The following is an 18,756-nucleotide window of genomic DNA, read 5'->3' on the forward strand; positions in this document are numbered from 1 at the left end:
GGCCACAGTTGGCAGCGATATTTGAAATCAAACATTTTCGATAATTGGTGATGAGTCTTTCACATCGCTGGGTAGCAATTTTGGACCACTCTTCTTTTCAGAATTGTTTTAACTCTACCAGGCTTTTTTAATACCAACTGCCTCTTTAAGGTCATACCAAAGCATCTCATTTGAATTCATTTTGAGACTTTTACTTGGCCACTACAAAACTTCCAATTTTGTTGTTTTGAGCCATTATGAGGTGTGCTTGCTGTCCATTTTGGATTATTGTCCTGCTACATGATGCAAGAGAACTCTGCTTTCCCAAAACTGCAGTTAGTAACAGTTACGTTGGGGGGGTGGGGGGATTACTTTTTCACATTGAGTCAGACAGGTTTGTAAAATCATCATTTAGAAACTCTCATATTTTTCCTGGGTTGTCTCTAATATTAAAAGTGGTTTGTTGAAATAACACCTCTATGATTGAAATACAAAATTTGTGAAGGCATGCTGCACTATCTTCGGTGATTGAGTCCGAGCATACTCTAACACGCAAAATGCCTTTTTTTAAGTGAACGGCATTTCTTAACCTGAAAAGATAGAAATGCCAAACGTTACACACAAAAATAGGAAACGTTTCTACACAAGCTGTGAAAATTTGAGGTCATTCCAACGAAAATTGTCAAAATTATTGGCCTACGAAAGGGGTCAAACATTTTGCAACACCCTGTATTATATTTTGGAACTTCTAAAGTCACACCCATAGGATCATACAGTTTGGAATGTAACCACACAATGCAGAAAAAATCCTGGAGGCACAGAAACAAGCATTCTGATAGCCACCATGCCAAGATGTCAACATACTGTATTGTTTGTGGCGTCACAGCCTTTGAATTGATAGAATTGGACCTGTAAAGTTTGAGCTTATATTCCATGCAACCAGACCCAATGTCATTTTCTGCATCATCGATTTATAAATGTTGGAGGAAAATCAGTACAGTAATTGCTTTTACATTTACTGTTAAAATTTAACAACTGATGTACGAAATTCATCTTCACAATGTGAACACAAATTTCAGATTTATAACTCTATATTTTACAATTTTTGAAAACACTTGTATCATCATGATGATCTCATCCAAGACATCCAAATGACAGTAAGCATGTGTATCATTGTGTGCGTGCGTTGCAGTCCGCTCACGCAGTCTACTCTTCTTCAACGAAGAGCCTCCATTAGAGGGGGCTACTGCAATGTCACCAGTGGAGAGGCTGCAGCCACAAAACCACATCCACACAAGCAGCCACACTGCTGATAATCACAGGAATCAGACAAGTGGGCCCAAGTTGGATCACAGGTGTGATTATACCACTCCAACCTTCAACATGCTACATATTGACTTACCCTGAAATTTGTTTTGTTCTCCCCAGAGAAACTAAACCAATCAACGGTCCAGGAGTGTTCTGACGGTTCTGACCGCCCTCCTAACCCCGATTCCAACTGGCCCTATATTCTCTGAAGCTTCACAGCGGCCCCGTGGCACATATATTTTCATTGACCTCCACCGTTGTTTCTACTTCACCATGCGCACTCCACCAGCATCTTTACAGCCGCTAACGTTTCATGTAGAAACGCTCGTGTCCTCCTACACAGGAAGCCTTTCAAATGCCTTCCACTTCAATACAAAACACTTGGCCTTAAAATTGATGTCCTAATCAGTTTGACACCTCACACCTCCTATCTATTTGCGACTGGAAATTTCTACTTAACCCGAATGAATGCATTCATTCAACCCCACCAAAATCCTACAACCCTGTTGTCCTATCAAAGAGTTTTGAGAGGAGGGCAAGGAAGCATGAAGAGTATTTTTATGGAATTAAAAACTGTGTCTTCTGCATATATATATATATATATATATATATATATATATATATATATATATATATATATATATATATATATGTATGTATGTATGTGGTTGCAGCATTAAAAACGAGCATAAATTTTGCATAAAAAAATCAAATGTACTGTTTTAAAGATGTATTTTCTAAATAGTTATACAAAGTATAAAAATGACAATAATAGTGTTTCATAATATATTCAGAGCATCAAAAAAGAGCATATTTATTGTATGCAACAAAAAAAAAAAAGATAAAGCTATGTTTACGTTGGGATTTTGTAAATTAGATGGTGGAGGGTGTAATTCAAGTACTGTTCTGTGGGCATCCATCTGGAGATTTGTGTCTTTTTGCTGTAATCCTGTTTTGTTTTGCTACCAATACACAAAATTCACCTTTTTATATTCTTCAAAGAACAACAGGGGGTAAAAAAAATAAAATAAAATAAAATCTTTATGACTTCAATCTACCCCAACAAGATATAAAATATTTCTGAATTAAAGTAGTTGTGTACGTATTTATTGCTGTTTGTAGAAAGTGTGTATATATCAAATTATACATCGAATTACTTTCCCAGATGTGAAACATTGGTACCATCTTCAAAAAATGTGAAGTTAAAAATAAATAAATAAAAATAAAAATACACTCCTGTTCATGTGAGAAGTTCAGTACAGTACCGTGTATTTGTACTGTGTATTTTCATGTCCTCAAATTGACCACTGGGATGATCTGTCTCGCTCCATCTGTATCCATTCATCATATTTGGTTTGATCTTACAAAATTGCTTCTGTAAATATGGGCCTAGTTTGTTGACGGTGTGTGGAAACGTGTTGCAAAGTCTTTAAATGAAGAGGGTGGATCGAGTCTTTGGTCATTTTTTCCAAAACTAGAAGAAAATTTAATTAAATTTGTTTGAGAAAACTGGGACACAAATACTTGATGAGGCACATCAAGTAATGTTCACGGTGGATTGTATTTGTTCTTGTACAGTGTCTTGCATGTTCCTCCATATGTACCTGTTATATTCGTGTAGTCTGTAGAATAGAAAGCAGCAAAATATTAAAAATCTGCATCAGCATCGATGTCTCTTGTCTTTCTTGCTTTCAAAATGAAAGCGAGCAACTGTCAAACTCCACTTATCCTCGAGTAAAGCAGAGTATAAAGCAGAATTCATGGACTTATCAGCTGAAGTGTTTCAGGATGAGCTGTTTACGCAGCTCCTCAGCTTGAACGTCCCGGTCCTCCGGTCTCTGCTCCAGAGTTTCAGGCTCCTCCATGGGGTCCGTCCTTTCCAGAGTCCAGGCATCTAATCCTGACTGCAGGGAGGCATTGTGGAGGACACAACAAGCCAACACGATAGATGCACTCCTTTCTGGGGAATACTGTGCAAAGCAGAGATGGCAATAATTGTCTATTTTGTCTGTTGTGCATGTCTGTTGCTCAATGTAAATAGAAGAGAGATACCTGCAAATATCCTTTGGTGCCATCTAAACATCTGAATCTAGTCTGGATGGCTCGGAACGTTCTATCCACAATCTCATGTGTAGCCGTGTGAGCAAGATTGTATCCAAACTCTGCAGGCGATTCGGGGCAATCCACTGGGGTCATCAGCCACTTCTTTAGAGGATAACGGCTGTCACCTAACAAGCAGAAAACTTTAAATATTGTTTTCTCCATCATTTAACGACACCTCTTGGAGTTCCAAAAATTCTCACCAAGGAAATAGCCCTCCTCAGTTCCCTCCAGTTCTTTGTAGAGGTCAGATTTTTTCAGAACGTCTACACCTTTGAGCCCGCCAGGCCAGTGAGTTTCTGCACTAAGCAACAAACCTCGAGCGTCACAAACAAGTTGACAACCAATAGAATGAAAACCCTTCTTGTTCACATATGATGAGTCTTCGCTGTTTGGAGCCTTGATGGCAACATGAACACAATCCAGCACTCCTAAAACACCCATCAATCCTGCCACCCTCTGGAACTCCTGGAAGGTCTGCTCTCGAACAACGGCCTCTCTGCGCAAGAAACATCATTCTTCGTCACATACATTATTGCAAAAAGATACCATTTTGAATGGATTATTCACCTATTCAAAGTGATGAACTGAGGAGCTTTCTCAACCAGAGCCCTGGTTACATTGGAAACACATCTAGACATGGACGCTTGACTGATTCCAATAGTATCTCCCATTGATGTCTGAAAAGAGCCTGATGTGTAGAAGCCCAATGCGGCCAGTACCTGGACCTCGGGACTGATGGCTCTGGATCTCTGTGTGCGTCTACAGAGTGACTGGTACACACGAGTAACACAATATACCATGGAAATTCTCAGAGACATTTGAAGAGGTAAGTGACAGAAATGTACCTCTCTGAGTAACTCCACCAAGTACAGGATGAACTCCCTAGGGAAGCCAAACTGTGTGAGGAGAAATTCGTCTGTGACAGAGCCCACGTCAAAGCGGTCCAGAGTCTTGTGGCCGCGGCCATGCAGCATTAGATCGCAGTCCAAAACGGCAATTGAGATCGCCATGCTGTGTTTAAAAATAACAGGAAATACATAACGTTATAATTATGTATAAATGGGTATTTGAAATAATGCTTGAAGGACATCGTTTTAATCTAATCTTAAAATTGGCTTTAAAAACCTAAATAACTCAAACAAACTTGCTAAATCACCCCGGAGACGCTACAACGTCGAGAGGAACGCAAGCTCACTATTGGCTTACATATATACAATATTGCATGCATGCATACATACACTATCAGAAATAATAAAACACGAAGCACATTGGTAATCGATAAAACTACATATTGTCAACTTTACCTTAATACCTTAACGAGTCATCTTCTCAATTGACTCCATTCATCACGGAAAATGCCTTTCCGTGCTAATTCTTAGATTCGACAAAATTAAGCCTATGCTTTGCACGGATCCTATTAAAAAAAGGCGCATTCAACTATTTTACTTCTATCGAGGAATATACATTGTAAACCATCCAAATTGTTTTTTTTTTTTTATATGGTGTATAGTTTTAAAAAATCGCGAAAGTGTTAGTGGGAAAGCGTTGCCATCAAACACGTCGACATGGGAAAGATAAACAGAAAATTAGCAGGGTCTCTGTTAAGCTTGCTGACATCAGAATTAGACTTATTCGTGATTTTGAAAACCGAATTGAAGGTCCCGTTGATTGAACTGATTTGAACCTCTCCAAAGGCTGTGTTGCCAAAAGAAAAGCTCATGTAGGTTTGCTTTTTGTAATAGGGTTAAAGTGCGCTGCGTATTGCTAGCTTGGTGGCCAGCCTAGCATTAGCGTTCTACCAATGATTCATCCGTTCCCTTTGAGAACCTGCTAACCTATTGCCGTCTTGCGATATTCCATGTTATAGTGTACATTGCAAAGTGCGCTTCAATCGATTAAAGTTTCAGTCATCGTTATACAAAAAGAATGGGCTTTGTAATTGCGACTTCGAGCCCGCATTTCAGCTGTAATGGTTGGCGGTAAAACGGTGATTAACCACAACTCATCATCATAACTGCGATTTAATGTGCCATACCAAGTATTTTAAGGTTTAGAAGTTTGGAAGTTGTATATCTGTTGTTGTTGTTATTGTTGTTGTGTTTACGAATGCGCGTTAGGAAAGCGGTTCCACTTCCTTAGGGAGAGGTGTGGATTTTTTTTTTTTTTGTTTTGTTTTGTTTTTAAACATCCTCAACATGCTCGTTTTCAATTGTAGGATTACAACAACATGGACAGTGACCAGAGACCCCAGGAAAAAAAAGATTTGGATAAGTTCATTAAATTCTTTGCTTTAAAGGTGAGAAGGAAGTTACTGGTGTTATAACACAGGTGTCAAAACTCAGGGCCCGGTGGCCAGATCCAACTCCTTTAATGTGGCCCGCGAAATACTGATGTGACTTCAGATTTCAGGCTAGAATACTAAACTTGCAATTTGTCTTAAAAAAAAAAAACATCAATGCTTTTGTTCCCCACCTGTCTTTTGAACAGTTTTTACCGGCCTCTGATTACAAAATTTGGTAGGTGTTTAACAAACATTTAAAATGTATTCCAGCCCTCTGACAGAAACTATACCTACAATGTAGCCCACGGTAAAAATGAGTTGGACATCCTTGTGTTCAAATGACATTGTTCTTGATTGTATTCTGTTCTGTTCTTAATTGTTTAACAGTTTAAATGGATTGTTGATGTATTTGCAGACTGTTCAAGTAATAGTCCAGGCTCGCCTTGGTGAAAAGATATGTACTCGCTCATCTTCATCCCCCACTGGGTCTGACTGGGTAACCATCTTTTTTTTTTGTTTGTTTTTTTTGTTTTTGTTTTTAAGGCACATAGGTTGGATTTTTAATTGATGATGTACACGTTTCTAGGGGCAGTCACTGCCCATCACACACTGTATCGAACAATTCAACTCAGATACACAAATCCTCAAAGGTTTTTTGTATTGCTTGTCTTTCATTTTTAAGTAAAAGTTTTTTTGTAATGGTTTTTTTTGCAGTTTAATGTAGCAATCAAAGACATCCCAGAAGTGACCCATGAAGCAAAGAAAGCTTTGGCTGGACAACTTCCAGGTGTGGGACGCTCAATGTGTGTGGAAATCTCTCTTAAGACTTCAGAGGTAAAACACACATTTCTTTTCATTAAAAAAGTGCCTTAACGGTGTCGGAGATATAGCACTTCATTTCATAGTTTGGCTGCTCCTTCGACTTAATACTCAGTTGCAGTGGCGTTTCAAGCATGAAAAGTTGAGTGTGGCACCAGCGTGGGCAAGAATAGCAAAACCTACACAATAAATTCTATTTCAATTCAATAGCACAATTCTTTTTATTGATAGCTTTACAAATTAAGTTTATGAATAAAAGGTTTAAAAGATTCCAAATTAAAGCAAAATTCACCAGAGTTATTCACTTAGTAGAAAGTAGAAAAGATGCGCGTTGATCTTTCGTCTGGGCAAATGGCAGAAACCCATTTGTTAAAGCCCAATAATCCATGAATGACTTCATTTTCAAAAGAAAACAGACAGTCGTTTGCATTTAATCTGCTGGCCCATTTGAGTCTCTTGCAAATGTCTTGATCCTTTTTAGTGTTGAAAGGTTTTTTTTCCTACTCAGTTGCTGTCATTGGAGTTGTGATGATCATTTTTAGCTGTGACGAAGTTTCAGATCATGCAACATCATCAAATGCAGTAGAGACAGGGTGTTGCCAATATGCAACTCTGAGTAACTGTACAGCAGACTTTTAATTGTACATTCAAATTCAGCAAATGGAAATGATTTGTTGAACTTACTGAAAAGTGTGCTGTCTATGAGCTGTAGTGCTATAAGATGATAACTTTTGCAAAATCTCTCCTCCTCTTAAGCAAACCACAGAATCACAAGTTTCATTCATAATTGCTCCAGTGTTTGTTTTCCACTGTATCTTCGGTACTGTCCCGCTTTCTTGAAAGATGTCATCCACTTTTTCTACCTTTAAATCCCATTGTGGTCCATGTAGCCCTCCAGTGATTTTCTAATCACACAGTTAGTCATATTCCTCTCAAACCATTAGGTTGAAGGTGTGGATTTTGTCCTTTCCTCCTTGTTAAAATCCACCACCTGATGCGATCCTAAAAGTTGAATTTCCATTTTTTGCTCAAGTGGCAAAGTGCTAAATTAAATGTTTATTATAGCATCTACAATGTAGGAGTGTCCAAACTTTTTGCAAAGGGGGCCAGATTTGGTGTGTTAAAAATGTATGGGGGCCAACCTTGGCGGGCGTTCTTTACAAATAACAGCAATTACTTGAAATGCATTTCAGCGAGCCGTTCTGTGTTTCACATTTGCCTTTTTATTTTCATTTCGGCTATCTTAAGCATGTGTTTTGGTTCATTTGAAACGTGCAAATCAAAATTGAATTGACATCAAATATTGAAATTGAATATTCACTTAACTTCACATTTTTTTTAACACTTTAATTGACTTTTTGTAACAGTTGAACTGAAGTAATTGTTCTTTTGGGTGCAAATTACATTTGAAACATAAAAAAATATTTCACCATGGCAGTTTAATGTTTATAAAAATTGTAAACACAGTAACAGAGAAATGAACAAGTAATAGTCATATCAACAAGTGCATGGCTCATTTAAAATATGACATTAGAAACTATAAATGTTGACTGTATTTTTAAATGGTTATTCTCCTGGAGTGAAAAGTTAAAAAAAAAATAAAAACGTTTGCAGACTGATCGTAAATGAAAAATGACTCGTCCGCATGAGTGTGATGGGTGAAACTGAGATCCGGAGTGCAGGACAAAGGCCAGGTGTGGCAGTAGTATGGATGCGCAAGATGTCTTGTGAGAGTCCGGTAGCCGTGTCCTAACACAGCTCTTATTTAAGTTCATAACCGAGAATGTCTCGTCACACAAATACGTCGACCCGAACAAGCTTTGCATTTTCTTACCAAATGCGCAAATCTCTCAGTATCTTGTCCTTATCCAGCTGTCAGTAAAAGTTGGCCATATAAAGCTGCTGGTGCTCACCGCAGCTCACTGCATCACACTGGAGCTCAATTTTCCTCCTTTTGTTGATTGTCGCCATTTTAGAAAATTAGGGGCTCAAACAGTCAATTACTCATATACTAATTTGCAGTTCCTAATTGAGCCTATAGATGGCAGCATTTAGAACACGCAAGTAACCGCGCTGCTGCCCAATGTACAGTAATCATTCTCCATGCGGGCCACACGTTATTGATTTTATGACAGAGGCTGCGGGCCGAATGGAAATTGACCACGGGCCGCATTTGGCCACCGGGCCAGACTTTGGACATGCAAGATCTACATCATTCATATTGATGAGTTGCTTTTATTGTCCTTTAGGTTACAATGAAAAGCGAGCGAGCGAGCTGCCGCTGTACGGCCAAACTGGACAAGTTTATTACGTCTTAAGTCTGACGTATGCTGCTCCAATATTTGAATAGGCTGATTTCGACCTTGGGGCCACATTGACTGGGCCCCATGGCAGTCTGATGACAGCGGTTAAAGCTACACTCTGAAAGTTGGTTGCATTCGAAAATGCTCTCCATGCGTCTCCGACCCGTTCGGAAACTCCGAGCATTGTTCAAATGTGCCTTTCAGGTATTCAGAGTACCTCGAAGAAGGTCTTCCAGAGACAAGTCAAATCAAATGTATTTTTATAGCCCTGACTCCCCACACTCTCAACTGGTTTCAAGTCTTCTGTCGTGTGTATCATTATGTTGGTTCCACCCACTGGCCAAAATGAGACACTACAGCACCATTTTATTCTGTTCAATACTTTGCGAGTTTCCTTGCAAAGAAGTTACACAATCAAAGATTTAGATTGGATCATTTTCCTTCATTTAGATGATTGTGTTTTAACTTTGTTTTTTGTTTTTTTTTATTTTTGTTTATATTATTTGCTCTATACAGAAATGTGTATTTTATAAACAAATGATAAAAGGATGATAGAAAATTTCCATCAATTTCATGCAACTTAAAGTAAAATGCTATATTGTGATACATAGGGCTCCCAAAAGGAAGTTTTTGCTTCATCCCTACTTTTTTAAATTACACTTCTAAACAGCATAATTACAGTTGACCCCCGCTATTTGCCAGGAATTAGGACCAGGCTGGCATGCAAAGCAAAAATCGGCACATTGTATATAAAGGATGATTTTATCTGTCCGGCCAATTTGAGGATAGTGTTTCCTCCATCCGGACTCTGAGATAAAATGAGTTTGACACCCGTGGTCTAGTATGTAAGTTAAAGAGACCTGGACCATGGCAATCCTAATTATGTGAAAAGATTGAAATCTTTTACCAATGTTATTCACGTGTGGACCAATGCTAGCTTAAAACCATCATTTGCCTCTCTTTCATTCAGGGTGACTCAATGGAGTTAGAGACTTGGTGCCTGGAGATGAATGAAAAGTAAGTGCTTTTTTGTTTTGTTTTTGTTTTTTCTTTTCATAAAGATGTGAGGAGCCAGTCAGAGCTCTTCGGCAAAATAAGTAACAAAAAATATTTGGGATTGTATTTGCCATCCCCCTTATTAATGTACAGAATTCCCTGAAATGGTGATTCGTAATTGCATACTATGATGAAAGTGCACAGTTGTGAGACAATGCATATCCAACCATTGTCCTTAGCTATAACAGACACGGCAGCCTCCGGAGGAGTTCCACCCCCCATGTAATAGCATTTCCTGATAACTAGACCTACGATTCTATTTAAAACATCCTGTTGGTAGTTAAGAACATCTTTGTTCGCAAGTTTTTGAAATTTATAATCATTTAATTTATTACATTTTAAAAACGGTCTAAATCTTACACATTGTCCCTTTTAAAGTGTCTTCTTTTGAGATCGTAGTAGAGATCTGTTCAGTCATTAAATTGACAGATAACGAGAGATGGCACGTGACATGGTGGGTCGAACCATTCTAGTATGGGGGAGAATCTGGGTTTTAAAAATAATGACATTGAATAACGCACTGAACATAACATTTGTTTTTCGAACTTCTATTTTCCCAAAACATTTAATTCATTCAATAATTATCTATAAATGATTTTTGCATACTTGCTTGCTTCTATTTAAAATCTCAAGTACCCCCTGGAGTTCCTTCAGGTACCCCCAGAGGTTTGTTTAATTCTGGTTTTTTAGTGCCCCCTCCAGATGCTCAATCAGTGTTTTTGCAAATTGGCCATTTGTGCATGCGGTTTATGTTCCACACAGTGTAATCATGAGACGTACGTCTTTAGAGATGTACATGGAAATAGACAGCAGAAAAAAAAAAGAATTTAGGCTTTCAGTAGTTATCGGGCGCTTGAGCTCACCCCGTAAGTGCAGAAAGGTGACGAGCCAATATGTTTGGTTTTTTTCTTCCCCTGTAGGTGTGATAAGGACATAAAAGTGTCTTACACAGTCTATGACCGTCTGTCTGTCCTTCTGAAATCGCTGCTGGCTGTCACAAGAGTCACGCCTGCCTACAAGCTATCCAGAAAGCAGGGCCATGACTATGTGATACTCTACAGGTGCGTGACATCAGATTCTCGTCAAGTGTCCACACGGCTTTGCAAATGCAAATTTGTTGTTTTTTCCTCTTTTGTCCAGGATCTATTTTGGAGAAGTTCAGATGAGAGGATTAGGCGAAGGTAATTATTGTTTGACTGTGTGTTGTAGTTGTTAACCATTTCCGCCAGAATCCAAGGAATATGTATGTTTTTTTCTGTCTCGCTCTCTCTAAATTGTGATTAATTTGCAATCAAGTCCTTGTTACTCTTTTTTGAAGGTTTCCAGACCGTGCGTGTTGGCGTTGTGGGAACTCCCGTAGGCACTGTCACCCTTTCTTGTGCCTATCGCACCAACCTGGCTTTAATGTCCAACAGGTCAGAAACATTTGCTGTGGCATGTGACACTGTAATTGTGTAGCTTTCTTCATAGAATGTAAGGTGATGTGTTGCCCATTTTGTAACAAATACATCTTGGTCTTGCAGACAGTTTGAGCGGTCTGCACCTATCATGGGGATCATTGTGGACCACTTTGTGGACCCTCCCTGTGGCAGCCAGCGACCTGCAAACATGGGTCAGCCCTGCAACTACAGGTACCCGATACACAATTTCTTTCCCAAATTCATCCAGCAAGGCCACATAATTTACATCTGAAAATCTCATACCGCACTACCAAGAAAGAAAAAAAAAAAAAGTATAAACAATATATTGAAATAATGACCTTGTCTCAATTTACACAAAGATTATTGCTAACTCATTGTAAAATGTGGCCCTGTTTAGTGGAACAAAGCTGATATTGCTGGTATTAATGCACAAATTCCGCTCCCCCAAGAGCACCGGATAATGATGATGGAGAAACATATGCTGGCGTTCAGGATTCACAGGAGGTTTGCACTACTTCTTTCTCCACTTCCCCGCCCTCTCAGGTAAGTTGACACGCTCCTTTTTCTTCCCATAAAGTCCAACTATTTCTCCCAACTTTAAGCCTGGCTGAAAAGCCGTAGGAAACTCCACTTGATCATCATCTTGCACAGCCATGCTCGTGTCACCTGGTTGGTTACCAAATAGCTTGCAAATCCATTCCTTGCCAGTTTGTAGTCCTTACTGTGATAAATCAATATTTCTTGTGGTGTAGCTATTTTTTTTTTTTTTGCCTTCTAAGAGCTTTCTTTTTCTTTAAAGTTGTCGGCTCTGCTCTTATCTTTCCCCTTTCCAACGTCCATTTCTTACTCATTTTGCCAGTCAAGTGACCAAAACGAATCAGATAATCCAATCAGTTTTCAAATATTTCAAAATAAAATACCTTTCAGACTTATAAGATACATAAATGGAAACTTTACCATTTGATCCATGGACTGTTGGTAGGAGACTCCTGCATAAGACAATATAGGCAGACACTCAGGGCTTTGGACTATAGGGGGCGCCAAAACTCGATGACATTTCACCGGCATTATACCGTAAATATATTCAAATGAAAATATGAGACTTTGCATGACTCGTTATTTCTTTGCTTGTTTGTCATTTCACATTCTTTGTTCTCTTTGCTCCTTCCTGCCCCCGGACGACTTCTCAGTGCATCTGTACGCTGAGTCCTTCTCCTTCTAAACTGTCTAAAGCCCTTCCTCTGGACAATCCACAGTTTCCACTGATTCCTGGGCTTGTCACTCACACTGTGAGTTAACACTGCACATCTTTTTCTACTTGATGTCACTGGGCTTTCGTTGATCCCGCACCTTTTCCATTACTTTTTACTAACCACATCACCAACAAGCCCAATGGATTTGGTCAAGATTATTTATACATATGTCCTCTTTGTGTGTGTGTGTGCAGCTGTACGCTTCTAGACTATCCTACCAGCCTCCTGTTCTAGCAGGAACGACTGAGCTTTGCCACACTGCCGGCAGTTCAAACCAGGTGATAATCGTACCGATGATGCCCCCAGTTGCATGACGGTGGCTGGCGAGCTTGAGACAAACTTACTGGTCTGCGCTCTTCAGACGATGCACTCTGGGAAGGAGGACGGGGTTGTGTTGCATCCAGCGCAGCCTTATGGAACTGATGCACATCTGACAGTGGAGCATATGCCCAACACGCCATGCAGCAGGTAATTGTATCTTCACAACATTTTGCAAATTCAGTGATTACGTGATGTGATTCTGTGGTGTTTTGGAAGCTGGGTTTTTTTTTTTTTTTTTACCTCATGTGTTGCGTCTCTTCCCAGTGGAGACGATGACATCTTGTCCCACAGTGGCGAGGGAAGGCGGAGTGCTTCTCCTTCCGACGCAGTCCAAACTCTTCATGCATTCACGAGGAAAGTTGGGGCATTTGTCAATAAACCCAATACACGGGTAAGGAAATATGCAAAAAGAAAAAAAAAAGTGTGATTATAACTTAACCCCCGTGGGAAATGTTCCCGTCTGTGAAATCTGGCTTTGAAAGGCTCATAACATCGTCAAATGTAAATATATGTAGTTTTACTTTCAAGCTTTCAAAATGTTCAGTGGCATCAGAACTATCCAAACATATGTATATTTACAGTCCTGTCCAGCAGTATTGGCACCCCTTCATTTTATTCTCCATCTGTGTAATATCTCAAGAAAGTAATGGAAATGGACACAATTTACATCACCAATAGCTTTCAATTGCTGGTCTGAAGTAACTGAAAAGTTGTTCTCCCCCAAAATAGGCATTGTAATTTCAAAGGGAAAAAAAAGCAGAAAAACAGCACATGCAGGAATATTGGCACCTATACTTAGTATTTAGTGGCACACCCTTTGGCAGCGATGACAGCCTCCAAACGTTTCCTGTAGTCATCAATAAGCCTCTTGCAATTCTCAGGTGGTATTTTCTCCCACTACTCCTCTGCTATACGTTCTAGCTCCTGGACATTTGAAGGGTTCCCTCTCCCAATGGCAGATTTCAACTCTCTCCAAAGAGTTTCAATTGGATTAAGATCAGGACTCCTTGCTGGCCATAATAAAACAGTCCATTTTTTTCCTTTTCTTACCATTCCTTTGTGCTTTTGGATGTGTGTTTGGGTTCTCTGTCTTGCTGGAGTACCCAAGATCTTTGCCTTAAACCGAGGTGTCTTACACTGGGCAAAACATTTCCCTCTAAAATCTGCTGATAATATTCAGATTTCATAATACGTGTGACACGGCCTCCTGTCCCAGATGCAGCACAGCAGCCCCGCAGCATTATGGATCCTCCACCACGCTTAACTGTTGGTAGGGTGCTCTTTTCCTTGAAAGCTTCATTGCATTGTAAACATACTGTTGGTGAAAATTGCCATAAAGCTCCACTTTTGTTTCATCCGTCCACAACACATTTTCCCAGAAGGGTTGTGGCTGGACCAGGTTCTCTTTGGCAAAATTCAAGGGCTCCTTTTTGTGCCTTTGTTTCAAAAATGGGGTCTTCCTTGGCCTCCGCCCAAGTAGCCCTGCTGTGTTGAGTGTGTGCTGTATGGTGCTTCTTGAAAAGGTTACCCCAGACTGTTCCAGGTTGGCCTGCAGGTCTGTAGATGTTAGATGTGATTTTACTCTATCATGAATTTTTCCTCTTACTCACGCGCCCAGAGGGTTCTTGACAGTTCCATGCGACAGATATGTTTTAATAACATTACGCACTGTTGACACAGGTTTATTAAGGTCTTTGGTTACGGTTTTAGATCATTTGAAGCTCTTGTTTTTGGATATAGTTCTTCAAACAGCTCTTTTGTCTCTGTTCAGAAGATGCTTAACATTATATACTTAAACGTCATGGGTGGCAATACTGCTGGACAGGACTGTACCCCCCCACACACACACTGTATATATATTTATTTTATTTACTTTTTCCAATTCTGTTTCACTTGGAAAAATTTTCATTTTGTTAGAAATCAAATATTAAGAGCTATTGGGAGTTTGCAGGTATAATGGTATGCTTTGCATGAAATAAAACGCTTTCCTGCAGTAAAATAAACTGCAACCTTTACTTCTTGGATCAAAGCATTTTCTCAACTACAAGTCGCACAAAAGATTGTGTACAGTATGAGTTTTGATTGAAACCAGGACTAAGACAAGGAGCAACTACAAATAAATCTCCTGTAAAGTCAGACGTATTATGGCTCTGAATAACAAGTAGTGAATTGAAGCAACCCAGTCCATTTACTCAACTGAACATGTTTCTCCACTGCTTGGTGGTGCTGTAAAGTGACTATTGTCCATTGACTGCAGGCCGATTGCAGTTTGTGGTATTAAGATGCAGCAATATAGCAGATAAACATGCACCTCAGTTCAAATCAATTTCAGTAAGCATAAAAGGGGCGTGGCGGGCTGACGGACATCTGACCTAATGTCTATCCTGACGATTACAGCGATGGATGAAAATTGCAATTCTGACATTTCCACGTATACGTTTATGCAAGCATTTCCGTCACTCGTCGGTCCGGCAGCAAAACGGGCGTCCGTCAGGGCTAACGAAGTGACCACCTCTGATGATGATAATAAAAATTATTGGCAAATGCCTACGATATATAATAATCAGTGCAATCTATAGCAACACACACATATGGAACATATTGTCAATATATTTCCACAGTACTAGATGGTTAATTCACGAGGAATTGTACAACACTGGCCCAGCACTGACTTGTTGTGTGTGGAAAAGTTGGCCAGTAGCCACTAAAATGTGTAATAAAACGCTGGGACGCCATTTCATCTTATTGCTACCATTCCTTTACCCACTGTCAAGGGGAGGGACGCATTGTCCCAATAGGAGCGAAAGGGTTAAATAGCGTCCCGCTATGTTTTTAGCTTTCAGCCACGACGGACCTGCCTTTTGCCGCGTTTGCCCCCAGAGGCCTGGACTCCGAGGACAACGATCCAATGGTAAGTGTGGGCGCCAGGGGTTGAGTGAGAATTGGTCTTAACTACAGAGAATGATGTGTGCGTCCGTGTACGTGTCAGGTACATCCTCCAGACTCTCCTTCCTGCATGTCCCCTCTGCAGGCCAGCCTCCATTCTCAGGGCTCCGAGGGCTCGGGGCAGCAAGATGACTTTGTCATGGTCGACTTTGTATGTTTGTGACTCATCTCTTTGCCAAGCGCGGCATTCAGCTCGAACCCGACGTTTCATGGTCTTTTTTTTCTCTCTCTTTTCTAGCGTCCAGCTTTCTCAAAAGACGACTTGCTGCCGATGGATTTAGGAACCTTCTACCGGGAGTTTCAAAACCCTCCGCAACTGGCCAGCCTCTCGCTTCACTTAAGTTCCCAGTCAATGGCGGATGATCTAGTAGTAAGCTGCTACAGTTGACAAAATTCATCAGTATGACTTGCCTCTAACGGCAAGGTTTGTGTGCAGGACTCTTTGCCAGAGAAACTGGCCATCTATGAGAGAAACATTGATGAGTTTGACGCCTTCGTGGATACGCTCCAATAAGCGACCAACTGATTGAGAACCAGCCCATCTGCAAGACCCATCCAAACCACTGGTGTCCCTGTACAAAGCCACTGTAAATACATTTGAGTTCTGCTTAAAATAGTCAGTGCTGATGGCTAGCATGTCCACTTTAACGTGCACAAAGTGAAAAATCAGGGATTCAACCTTGAGAAGGGATTCAGCTTCACACTAATTACTGTACTGTATTTTTTTGGAGTACAAGTTGAGGTTTTATTTTTTCCCCTAATTTTCAACTCCCATATTGGGGGGGCGGGGGGGTTGACTTATAACCAGCCGCATTACTCAAAACCAGACCAATTTTGAAATGTACTCAAATTACACTGATTGAGTCAATCATATAACTGAATTGCAAATGCTAATACTTGGGCTTTTGGGGTCAATACCTCTGAGTCTAAACGTTGTCTGAACATAACCATGGCTTCGTCCCACAATCCTATCAAGGACTGTTAGCTGCAATGGCCAAAACATCGATAAAAAAAAAAAAAAAAAATCCATTCCCAGAGTGACACAAACAAAGTGGATCATTTTTTAATTGGACAGCTGTGATATATGTAGCCACTAAAGGTCAGGACTGGACTTTTATTCAGGTTTTTGTAAAAACGGGGACAAACCTGTACTCGGAAAAATACGGTAGTTGCTCCAGTGTTTCGTCTCACGCAAAGGTGTCTTTCCACTTATTCATTAGCTCGACGTTCCCAGCTGGTCTGTGGATTTCAGTTATGTGCATCTCAATACACTTTTGGCAATAGTGTTGTACACTTGTCTGTACACAAGGTTCAGCAGCATGCATTACCCTTAACTCTTTCAGAGCTAAATGTTATTGGAAAATACAAGCCGCTGGTCACATCTTTTGTTATCGAGAGCAACACTTGACTACTACAGTGCTCACTCAATAAGCTTAAAATTCAGAGGAGCGCTGGCCACCAGTGTTCTCACTCTCAATATAAAAGAAAAAAAATGTAGTCACTGGCAGACAAGTGTTTTACAAGAGTTAAAAATAGTTGTGAGCCGTTTAGGTTTTGATTGTAAGTCTGGGGGAGTTGATTGCATTTGTAGATTGTGAGGCTTGTACCATTTCCATTTTCAGTACTATTGGCTTTGCACAGTTGGGTAAAGTGGACGTTTCCAGCAAGGTTAATGTCACATGTTCTGGTTGAAAGCTTTAATGTAAAATTTCCTTTGCTTGATGTTCTAATAAAAGCATGTTGAAATGGTTAGTGACCAGTCTGGGGAGTAATGCATGACTTTTTGCTGTAACAGTAGTGAAAGGCATTACACACACACACACACAAACACACAGAAAAAAAAAAAAAAAAAAAAAAGAGTAATATTTTACTCAGTACAAATGACAGTAATATAGTACAATAGTATAATACAGTAATGTATAGCCCCAAAAATCGCTCCTAAACTGTTTCGATTGATGTTAAAACTACTCGATGAATTTTGATGAAACTAAATACACTTTATGTTGGTTTATTAAGATTTATTGATTAATATAATTGGTTAAATTTACAAAGGTTACAAAGTACAAATATTTGGTGGTTCTATAACAGATTTTGATAAATGTTCAATGTGAGCGCTGCCTTTGACTTTGCACACGTTGATGGCCGTCCTGGCGATATAAGTATGCATAAGCAGCCCTTTTCTTGAAATTTATGGTGCCAAGTCCTAATTTGTTTTGGAGTTGGTGCCTTCTTCGCAATATTTGTGACGAAGGCACGCTGCACTGTCTTCGGCATTTCTTAACCTGAAAAGATAGAACTGCCAAACGTTACACACAAAAACATGAAACGTTTCTACGCAAGCTGTAAAAACTTGGTCATTCCAACAAAAATTTTCAAAATTATTGGCTTACGAAATGGGGCCAAACATTTTGGAACACCCTGTATATTATTTTTTTGCTGGGGGGGGCTTTATGCCCTATTTATGTACAAAAATTGTAAAAATGTGATATTAGTAAAAGTAACTAAATACTTATGTAATTGAAATAGGAATATTCATTCTGTCAAGAGTATCATGGTAAAAGTAACTAAATACTTATGTAATTGAAATAGGAATATTCATTCTGTCAAGAGTATTATGACTTTTACACAACGGGAGTCCAGACTAAGCCAATCATCTGAAGTCATTGAAAAGATTGCAAATGTCATAAATTGGCTGCTAGTACCACCCGGTGGTTTTGGGGTGTCAACACAAAACTTTCTATTGCGCCCCATTCGCGGGATTCATGCAAAAATCGGGGGGAAAGAATAATAAAACATCGGGTTTTTATGTCCAAAATTGACACCTATAAGATGTAGCTCTTCACCCTTTTGCAAGCATTTAGAGGGGACGGCAGCGTGGCATATTGAAAGTCGTCATGTTTTGACAGTCTATGCAATATTTTAGCCCGCTCGTAATTTTGTTGTATGCTTTTCCTTTGATATCACTC

General features: G+C 39.7%; 3 protein-coding genes across 7 annotated transcripts in view; 2 read left to right on the forward strand and 1 right to left on the reverse strand.

Moving 5' to 3' along the window:
* Nucleotides 1–2,953, forward strand: part of creb3l1 (cAMP responsive element binding protein 3-like 1) — a 37,238-nt gene extending 34,285 nt beyond the window's left edge. For both annotated transcript variants that reach the window (XM_088408624.1, XM_088408626.1), the window contains 2 exons: nt 1,172–1,334; nt 1,408–2,953. In XM_088408624.1, the coding sequence (XP_088264750.1) occupies nt 1,172–1,334; nt 1,408–1,444 (200 nt within the window). In that variant the 3' untranslated portion in view covers nt 1,445–2,953. The remainder of the gene's footprint in view (nt 1–1,171; nt 1,335–1,407) is intronic.
* Nucleotides 2,003–4,812, reverse strand: harbi1 (harbinger transposase derived 1). 2 transcript variants are annotated; one of them, XM_088408627.1, is made up of 6 exons: nt 4,695–4,812; nt 4,236–4,401; nt 3,958–4,160; nt 3,591–3,886; nt 3,340–3,515; nt 2,003–3,257 (listed from the first exon to the last, which is right to left on the reverse strand). In XM_088408627.1, the coding sequence occupies exons 2-6, from the start codon at nt 4,398–4,400 to the stop codon at nt 3,057–3,059; spliced, it is 1,041 nt and encodes a 346-aa protein (XP_088264753.1). In that variant the 5' UTR covers nt 4,401; nt 4,695–4,812; the 3' UTR covers nt 2,003–3,056. The 2 variants fall into 2 exon arrangements, with proteins under 2 accessions (XP_088264753.1, XP_088264754.1); XM_088408628.1 differs by having other exon boundaries at nt 4,703–4,729.
* Nucleotides 4,813–4,940: 128 nt separating this feature from the next.
* On the forward strand, nt 4,941–17,542 carry atg13 (ATG13 autophagy related 13 homolog (S. cerevisiae)). Of its 3 annotated transcripts, none has more exons than XM_088408531.1 (18): nt 4,941–5,110; nt 5,606–5,686; nt 6,087–6,167; nt 6,386–6,505; nt 9,764–9,810; nt 10,770–10,910; nt 10,990–11,030; nt 11,168–11,264; nt 11,373–11,480; nt 11,720–11,813; nt 12,461–12,559; nt 12,718–12,801; nt 12,885–12,991; nt 13,109–13,235; nt 15,681–15,755; nt 15,834–15,941; nt 16,029–16,160; nt 16,227–17,542. In XM_088408531.1, exons 2-18 carry the CDS (start codon nt 5,618–5,620, stop codon nt 16,302–16,304), a joined length of 1,608 nt encoding a protein of 535 aa, XP_088264657.1. In that variant the 5' UTR covers nt 4,941–5,110; nt 5,606–5,617; the 3' UTR covers nt 16,305–17,542. The 3 variants fall into 3 exon arrangements, with proteins under 3 accessions (XP_088264657.1, XP_088264658.1, XP_088264660.1); XM_088408532.1 differs by having other exon boundaries at nt 15,876–15,941; XM_088408534.1 differs by lacking the exon at nt 12,461–12,559.
* The last annotated feature ends 1,214 nt before the right edge of the window (nt 17,543–18,756 follow it).

This window comes from Hippichthys cyanospilos, chromosome 2, assembly GCF_059441005.1.
Source record: "Hippichthys cyanospilos isolate Australia breed blue-spotted pipefish chromosome 2, RoL_Hcya_1.0, whole genome shotgun sequence".
Lineage (NCBI taxonomy): Eukaryota > Metazoa > Chordata > Actinopteri > Syngnathiformes > Syngnathidae > Hippichthys > Hippichthys cyanospilos.

Coding starts and splice junctions, on each gene's coding strand:
- harbi1 (XM_088408627.1), bottom strand. CDS start 4,400: ATGGCGATCTCAATTGCCGTTTTGGACTGCGATCTAATGCTGCATGGC. Junction 3,516..3,590: donor TGAGGAGGGCTATTTCCTTG/GTGAGAATTTTT, acceptor TCTGCTTGTTAG/GTGACAGCCGTTATCCTCTA. Junction 3,258..3,339: donor GCACCAAAGGATATTTGCAG/GTATCTCTCTTC, acceptor TGCTTTGCACAG/TATTCCCCAGAAAGGAGTGC.
- atg13 (XM_088408531.1), top strand. CDS start 5,618: ATGGACAGTGACCAGAGACCCCAGGAAAAAAAAGATTTGGATAAGTTC. Junction 10,911..10,989: donor GACTATGTGATACTCTACAG/GTGCGTGACATC, acceptor TCTTTTGTCCAG/GATCTATTTTGGAGAAGTTC. Junction 12,992..13,108: donor CCCAACACGCCATGCAGCAG/GTAATTGTATCT, acceptor GTCTCTTCCCAG/TGGAGACGATGACATCTTGT.